This window comes from Oncorhynchus masou, chromosome 14 (genome assembly GCF_036934945.1).
Source record: "Oncorhynchus masou masou isolate Uvic2021 chromosome 14, UVic_Omas_1.1, whole genome shotgun sequence".
Taxonomy (NCBI): Eukaryota; Metazoa; Chordata; class Actinopteri; order Salmoniformes; family Salmonidae; genus Oncorhynchus; species Oncorhynchus masou.
Genome location: NC_088225.1, coordinates 3,042,239 through 3,050,840, shown reverse-complemented (window position 1 = coordinate 3,050,840; position 8,602 = coordinate 3,042,239). Strand labels below are relative to the sequence as shown.

Genomic DNA, 8,602 nt, shown 5'->3' with positions numbered 1-8,602 from the left:
TTTAATGAATTAAAAACAACTATTGAAAACCTTTTGCTCCTGAATGTCATTTTAAAGACAGCTGCGATAAAACATATTGCAATATTCAAATCATATTTTGTGCAATTGTACATAATGGATTGTATTGAAAAGGAACAACAAATAAATAACAAAGGAAATTAATGTGCAGGTGAGTTAAAAAGAGGGACTTTACATCATATCTGCTCATATTAATTGTGCGTATATTAATTGGGACATGTGCAACAACATTTCCCCCCATATTTTAGTTACCCCCTAGTACCCTATAGCCTAGTAATGCACTTGAAATTCACATAGTGTACTTTATCCCTTCGAATAAACCCTCCCATTCAAATAATTGTGAAATAATTAAACAATAAATGTACTTGAAAGTCATGATCATGCCCAAAGCTATAACTGCTGCTTTCATCTTGAGCAGGCTTTGTCCAATCTTGCCATGTCATGCCACGGTACATTTCACCGAAAAACAGATTTAAATCAAGTGTTTTGAACACAGTTCTACTAACTGAGATGCAATAAGTACACAAAGTAGGACAACCGTAACAAATATTGTTCCCCGCACCACGGCTGATGCGGGTGCCGACCCAGCATTGACGCGAAAGTCGGGGAGCCGAGCACAGTGTATTGACCAGCATGCTCAAGAAGCAGCCAGTGTTTCAGTGGGGGGAAAGGATAATGGGAGAAAGATGAGAAGGAAAACAATAGCAAAGCGCATTTTCGACCTCGAATATGAAGAAGAGGAGGAGGAAGACCCCACATACGAAGACTTTGGCAACACGACATCGCACAGCCAGCCTCTATGTGTACGTAAACGTTTAACGGTTATTTGTAGTCTGGTCTTCATACAGTAACGATAACTGCCCATTCCGTGAGGGGCGAGTATTTGTCGCTCACGATTTATGTCGCTAATTACCCTACCCGGACTGTCTATTACAGCACAGACTGCAGAAGAGAAGAAAGCACACACACCCGGTGAATGAGAACGTAGAAGAGAATCCACCATGCAACATCGCTCTCCAGAAGTTGAAAACGAGGGTTTGGGTCGACTATTATCATATCATATTTTTTTGCGACAAAGTTTTCTCTATTATCTTTCGGGGTTGGCACGCGTCTGCTCGTTGTGGTGGCATCATATGAGCATGTTGACCGACCGACATAAATCCTATTTGTACGTTAGTAATATAGCACCCCACCTCCTCACTTAAGGGGTTACAACTTGGAACCACAAGGCTGTAGTAGTAGTGACACAGAGAGCATTCACCTCTCAGCTGTGTTTTGTTCTAATGGCGCTTATTGTGAGAGGGGCATGGTGAGGGCAGCCATTGATCTCAATGACGGAGAAGAGGAGGAGAGCACAAACCGTTGGCAAGGGGAAATGGTGAAAAGAACGACAAGCCAAGACAGCAACAAGTAACATGTTGTTGCTACTCCTAAATAAAGGAAGGATGCTGAATCATAGCTTGACAATTAAACTTTATTTACTTTTTGTCAAGACAAAATCATTTATGAAGAAGAATATGGTATCATCATCACAGGGATTTTCTGTTGTTTCAACCTGGCTATGATTTTTCACCATAGCAGACCATAGCTGATTATACATAATATATATATTTTTTAAAACTGACAATTACACACAAGTGAGACAACGTATATGACTGATTTCTTATCTCAAAACAGATACCAGTGTCAGACAACCCCAGTGTGGAACGCATCGAGGAGGGTGACTTCATGGCAGAGGTACACTGGCTGATGGCTGTGTGTGTGAGTGCATGCATGTGGTTTAGACTTTCTATGTATGACTTTTTGACTTCTTAATGTCTCTAAAGGGTCTTGGAGGCCTACAGTCACGTTCAAAGGCTGACCTGGTTGCCATGGTGCTAAGCATGCAGCGAGAGATGGACAACCTGAGGGAGCAAATCAGATGCCTCACAGGTGAGGGCTAGGCAGGAGAATAAGGAGGAAGTTGCCCCTAGACACTGATCTAAGTTCAGTTTTTAATTTCCCCTGCTAATGATTAAGGTTAGGAGTCAGGAGGGTATGCTGTTCCTACATCTGTGCCTAAGAGCAACCCAGGATGCTTTAATCTCTTGAATTTTTGTGGGATTCATGCTATTGACTGCCATACAATCTATCGTATGCTAGCGTGTGGAAAGTTGGCACGTAACCTGGAGGCCCTGATCGAGAGGACGGAGGTGTGGTCGAGCACCACGGACCGGAGAACTACATCTCCCAGCATGCCCGAGATCCTGGTGACAAGTGGTGCCATGACAACGTCGGCCCTGCTGGCCTCTCCAGGGGTGCTGAACGGGTGCTGGGCGGCCAAACTAGAGCCCCTCCACCCCCACCAGAATGGACAACCTCCGGGGTCTCATGAGGGGGGTTCCCAGATCAACGGACCACCTCTCTATCAGGAGGTGATGAACCACTTTAAGTGTCTTTGACATCAAAAATATTTAGCAAAGGTTTTCGGGAGAGGTTCAAAGCTGTACTAGAAGTCTTACTTTTGATGTCATGCAATATGCAAAATTATATGTTTTCTTTGAAGTTAACTGAATAGGGCTTTGGTCTTGGTCTTATAGCAGAATGTCAGTATACAGTGGGGTCCATAATGATTGGCACCCTTGATAAAGATGAGCAAAAAAGACTGTATAAAATAAATTATACAAACACTGAGCTGTGTTGTATGCAAAAAAAAAAATGTGAAAGGGCATTATTTTATACTAATACAATTGCTCAGAGAAAGAGATTTTGTTTAACAAGTAATAAAATAAAATATAGGTGTCAAAATGATTGGCAACCCTGTTTTCAATGCTCTTGCTCTTGCATATCCCCCCCTTGTGACACTAATCCTTTTTCTAAAATGTGTTATGAGATTGGAGAACACGTTGGGAGGGATCTTAGACCATTCCTCCATACAGAATATTTCAAGATTCTTAATATCCGTAAAAACCACAGGTTTTCAAACGAGGTTCAAGTCCGGAGACTGAGATGGCCATTGCAAAATGTGGATTTTGTGATCAATTAATCTTTTATTTGTGGATTTTTGATTAGTGCTTGGGGTTATTGTCTTGCTGGAAGATCCATTTCAGGCCAAGTGTCAGCCTCCTGGCAGAGGCAACCAGGTTTTGGGCTAAAATGTCCTGGTACCGGGTAAAGTTCACGATGCCGTTGACCATAACAAGGGCCCCGGGAACAGTGGAAGCAAAATCATTTTGACCCCTATCTCTTTCTCTGAGCAGTTGTATTAGTATAAACAATATAATTTTCATAATTTTTTTTGCATACAGTACAGCTCAGTATTTGTATTATGTATACTGTATTTTATGCTCATCAAGGGTGCAATGATTGCAGACCCCACTGTATCTCTAAAATGGGATGGGCCACGACAATGTTAAAGACGCAACCTAATGGCTTATGCCCTCCAGTTCATCACTGCAGAGCTGCTTGACCGCTGTAACACGGGGACCACTGCCCAGAAGCTGACCAACGACCTGCTCCGGGGCCTCTATGAGAGGGACTGCCTGGCCTCTCACTCCATCTCTGGCATTGTCAACAACAAGAGGGGCCAACCCAAGCCTGCCCTGCCTGCAGACGAGATCCAGGCAATACTGAGTAAGGTCTCGTCTGTACTGCAGCCTGAGACAGCTAGACACACCCCCTCATAACAGCTAGGCACACCCCCTCATAACAGCTAGACACACCCCCTCATAACAGCTAGACACACCCCCTCATAACAGCTATGTCACACTTCCCGCCCTAACCTCATGCTACAATGTAAATACTTTTCACATCAACTTCATACTTTCCTATTAAAGCGGTGACTGTAAGTCGATCTGGATAAGAGTGTCTGCTAAATGACTGCTGTAGCAGTGCTGTTATTTCCGTTTGACTTCTGGACATTGCCTGGGATGTCGTTTATAGACCGCGGTAATCTTGGTACAGACATAGAGATGTATAGAGATCTCAGCTTTGTATCTGTGCCATTATGGCATCTGACAACATTGAGGCTCTCTCCATTTTACAGAGTTTGATGTTTGAAAAAAAGTGTAAAGCTAATATCGGTGATTTACCGCCACCTGCAGTGCTGGAGTCTTAAACCAAATCTTTTCATTAATTTATTGTGCCCACTAGATAGATGGCAGTGATACAGCTTAAAGCCATTTACAAACTAGGCAAAACAGTTAGCTGAAGAAGACACCATCGTGCCCACCAAGCTCATCACTAAGCTAAGGACCCTGTGACTAAACACCTCTCTCTGCAACTGGATCCTGGACTTCCTGACAGGCTGCCCCCAGGTGGTAAGGGTAGGCAACAACACATCTGACACGCTGATCCTCAACACTGGGCCCCTCAGAGGTCGCATGCTTAGTCCCCTCCTGTTTTCCCTGTTCACCCACGATTGCGTGGCCAAGCAGGACTCCAACAACATCACTAAGTTAGCTGACGACACAACAGTGGTAGGCCTGATCACCGACAACGATAGGGAGGAGGTCAGAGAACTGGCAGTGTGGTGCCAGGACAACAACCTCTCCCTCAATGTGAGCAAGACAAAGGAGCTGATTGTGGATTGTAGGAAAAGGCGGGCCAAACAGGCCCCCATTAACATCGATGGGGCTGAAGTGGAGCGGGTCGAGAGTTTCAAGTTCCTTGGTGCCCACATCACCAACGAATCAAACTATCATGGTTCAAACACACCAAGACAGTTGTGACGAGGGTACGGAAACACCTTTTCCCCCTCAGGAGAATGAAAAGATTTGGCATCAGTCCCCAGATCCTCAAATGTTCTACATCTGCACCATCGAGAGTATCCTGACCGGTTGCATCACCGCCTGGCATGGCAACTGCTCGGCATCCAATGGTAAGGCGCTACAGAGGGTAGTGCGTACGGCCCAGTACTTCACTGGGGCAAGCTTCCTGACATCCAGGACCTATATACTAGATGGTGTCTGAGGAAGGCCCATAAAACTGTCAAAGACTCCAGTCACCCAAGTTATAGACTTTTCTCTCTGCTACCGCACTGCAAGCGGTACCGGAGCGCCAAGTCTAGGACCAAAAGGCTCCTTAACAGCTTCTACCCCAAAGCCATAAGGCAACTGAACAATTAATCAAATGGCCTCCCGGACTATTTACATTGAACCCCCCCCCCTTCCACTCTGTTTTTCCACTGCTGCTACTCACTGTTTATTATCTATGCATAGTCACTTTACAAATTACCTCGACTAACACATTGACTCGGGACTGGTCCCCCTGTATATACGCTACTGTTCAAAAGTTTGGGGTCACTTAGAAATGTCCTTGTTTTTTAAAGAAAATCTATTTTTTTATCCATTAAAATAACATCAAATTAATCAGAAATACGGTGTAGACATTGTTAATGTTGTAAATGACTATTGTAGCTTAATGGAATATCTACGTATTTTTTTATATATATATTTAACCTTTATTTTACTAGGCAAGTCAGTTAAGAACAAATTCTTATTTTCAATGACGGCCTAGGAACAGTGGGTTAACTGCCTGTTCAGGGGCAGAACGACAGATTTGTACCTTGTCAGCTCGGGGATTCGAACTTGCAACCTTTCGGTTACTAGTCCAACGCTCTAACCACTAGACTACCCTGCAGCCCCAATATCTACGTAGGTGTACAGAGGCCCATTATCAGCAACCATCACTTTTTCAATGGCACTTTGTGTTAGCTAATCCAAGTCGATCATTTTAAAAGGCTGATTGATCATTATTAGAAACCCCTTTTGTAATTATGTTAGCACAGCTGACAGTTGTTCTGATTAAAGAAGCAATAAACTGGCCTTCTTTAGACCAGTTGAGTATCTGGAGCATCGGCATTTGTGGGTTCGATTACAGGCTCAAAATGTCCAGAAACAAAGACATTTCGTCTGAAACTCTATTCTGAGAAATGAAGGCTATTTCATGCGAGAAATTGCCAAGAAACTGAAGATCTCATACAACGCTGTGTACTACTCCCTTCACAGAACAGCGCAAACTGGCGCTAACCAGAATAGAAAGAGGAGTGGGAGGCCCCGGTGCACAACTGAGCAAGAGGACAAGGACACTAGAGTGTCTAGTTTGAGAAACAGATGCCTCATGTTCTCAACTGGCAGCTTCATTAAGTAGTACCAGAAAAACACCAGTCTCAACGTCAAGAGGCGACTCTGGGATGAGTTTCTCTGTCCAGTGTCTGTGTTCTTTTGCCCATCTTCATTTTTAATTTTAATTGGCCAGTCTGAGATATGTCTTTTTCTTTGCTATTCTGTCTAGAAGGTCAGCATCCCAGAGTCGCCTCTTCATTGTTTTATTCGGCGCATGTAACAAATGCAATTTGATTTGACAATGCTCTGATCATTGGCTGATCGCTCCCAAGTCATAGGAATCCCCACCCAGTTGACACCTTTAAAATGATGGAACCCCTCAATGGCAATGTCCATGCAAAAATGGGTTATTTACATCTCTATAGGTTTCTGATCTTTGACCTCTCACCCACAGGGGCGGTGCAGCACTATTTCCCAGGGAAGACGGACTCGGAGATCAAGGGCTACATCCGCCAGAAGCTGCAGAACGAAGCCAAGCGACTCCGCAAGAAGCCTCATCTGGCCGTGAAGGTGGAGCCCGAGGCCGGGGCTGAGGGGGCAGAGACTACTTTCTACACCTAAGCGGTGTGGCCACGCCAAACCCCACCCCCTGTTCCACCCAGGGAGTGAAGTGCCCTGCCTCTGTCCAGGTTAAAGTGCAATTATGGGAGGGAGACTCACGTAAAAACTGCTGTGAGAGGGAACCAAAATGGAGCAGCCTTATCAACACCAGTCTAGTCTATCTGTTTGTCTGTCCATTCCCAGCCACGTCTCTGGGCTGGGAGAGAAATAGGCTAGTGAGGGAGGAGTCTATTTGTCTGACAACGTGATCATTCCAGGGGAAGTGTTATGGACTCCAGTCTGATCAAGACTAGTTACTGCTCAGGTGAAGTAAGATGATACTGTAGCTTATTCTTCCTCTGTCCTCTGGCATCGTTTGCAAGCCTCAGCCAGCTAGCCAGCCAGCAGTAGTAGGCCTAGTAGATGGCAAGTGATTTGTTACCAAGTTTAGTACTCTTGTTTCTGTGAAAGAGGTAGCAGTCAGTCGGTGCTCCATAGAGAAGTCGTAACAGAAGCCCCGAACAACATAGCTGTCAGCGAAGCTGCGCTGCACTCTGTGCCACTTCAGTTTGATTTACAGTATTGTCATTGACCTCGTGAAATGAACGTCGCCTTAGTATTGAATTAATTATAAAAAATAAAAATTGACTTTTTTCCCCCCAAAAGCATCATTGTCCTTTTTAAAAGAAAAAAATTCAACTAGAACTGATACTTACACGCCATGTTATCATAACAGCAATACCCTCGAGACATTTTCAAAATGGTATCTTGTAAAACATTAAATTGAAATTATTTTAAAATTAAGAGATCCAACCCACCCTTTTCTAATGATTACTCTTTACGTTGCATGATACATCAAAATGAACCCCTAATTATTACCTAACAATTATGCCAATGCAACTGGAGACCAATAACTTCACCAGATATTGGCCACACGATTCAGCTGTCTTTCAAAAGGACCTGTGTTCTTCCTGAAGCCCCAGGATGAAAAGGAGTTTCCCCCGGGTCCTCAGAGGAACCCAGCCTCGTCCCCACTCACCAGCTGTGCTCCTCACAAAAGACCCACAACGGAGAGGCTCCCACCGGGAACAAAGGATGGCGTGGGAACCACATATGCTCCATAATCAATACACCCCTGTGCTATCTCTCTTATCCCGCACCCACACACACTCAGACAGACGTATGTACCCCACAAATCTGCTCCATCATTATCTGTGCTGCATGAAGCTAATCATTTTGGGTGTCAATAACACCACAGATAAGTCTGTTTGAGTAGGACCAGGGTTGATTTAGACCTGGGTGGGACAAGGGAGTGTCTCTTTTTGGACAATCGGTTATCTCAGCCATCGAATGATATTTGTCACATGCACCCGAATACAACAGGCGTAGACTTTACCAGGAAATGCTTACTTACGAGCCCCCACCACCCCCCCCAAAACAAAAAAAGAAATATGATTTGGTAACACAATAAAATAACAATAACGGGGCAGTATACGAGGAGCATGGTACCGAGTCAATGTGCAGGGGGTAGGAGGTAGTTGAGGCAATTGAGGTAATATGTACATAGGGGTAAGAGTGACTAGGCAATCAGGGTAGATAAACAGGGTAGCAGCAGCGTATGTGAAGAGTATGAAAGTGTGTGTGTGTGTGTGTCGAACCCCTCTCTGTAGATTTAACTCCTGTGTTATGAGCATCTGCCTTGTTTTGCCACTGTGTCTCTGTCCTGCAATATTCATGAGTGAAATGTGTCCCTGTCATTTTCTCAGCAACTCATCAAAGATGTTGCCTTACATCTTGAAAAATATATATTATTCTACCCAAATACATTGCTCTGTGACACTATACCTATTCATTTGTGATCCAGAGATCTTCTCTTTCAGTACATTTTTGAGACCATCTAACATCAAGATAGTCACCTCTCAATTAAAGGAATCAGAGGC

The 8,602-nt window shown here is 44.2% G+C and overlaps 1 protein-coding gene across 3 annotated transcripts; it reads left to right on the top strand.

Annotated features, from left to right (window-relative positions):
- The first annotated feature begins 422 nt into the window (after positions 1-422).
- On the top strand, positions 423-7,327 carry LOC135553959 (uncharacterized). Of its 3 annotated transcripts, XM_064985923.1 has the most exons (7): positions 423-821; positions 955-1,053; positions 1,696-1,755; positions 1,845-1,950; positions 2,161-2,432; positions 3,444-3,630; positions 6,517-7,327. In XM_064985923.1, exons 1-7 carry the CDS (start codon positions 705-707, stop codon positions 6,681-6,683), a joined length of 1,008 nt encoding a protein of 335 aa, XP_064841995.1. In that variant the 5' UTR covers positions 423-704; the 3' UTR covers positions 6,684-7,327. The 3 variants fall into 3 exon arrangements, with proteins under 3 accessions (XP_064841995.1, XP_064841996.1, XP_064841997.1); XM_064985924.1 differs by lacking the exon at positions 955-1,053; XM_064985925.1 differs by lacking the exons at positions 423-821; positions 955-1,053 and adding an exon at positions 1,062-1,428.
- The last annotated feature ends 1,275 nt before the right edge of the window (positions 7,328-8,602 follow it).

Coding starts and splice junctions, on each gene's coding strand:
- LOC135553959 (XM_064985923.1), top strand. CDS start 705: ATGAGAAGGAAAACAATAGCAAAGCGCATTTTCGACCTCGAATATGAA. Junction 2,433..3,443: donor GACCACCTCTCTATCAGGAG/GTGATGAACCAC, acceptor TATGCCCTCCAG/TTCATCACTGCAGAGCTGCT. Junction 3,631..6,516: donor CGAGATCCAGGCAATACTGA/GTAAGGTCTCGT, acceptor TCTCACCCACAG/GGGCGGTGCAGCACTATTTC.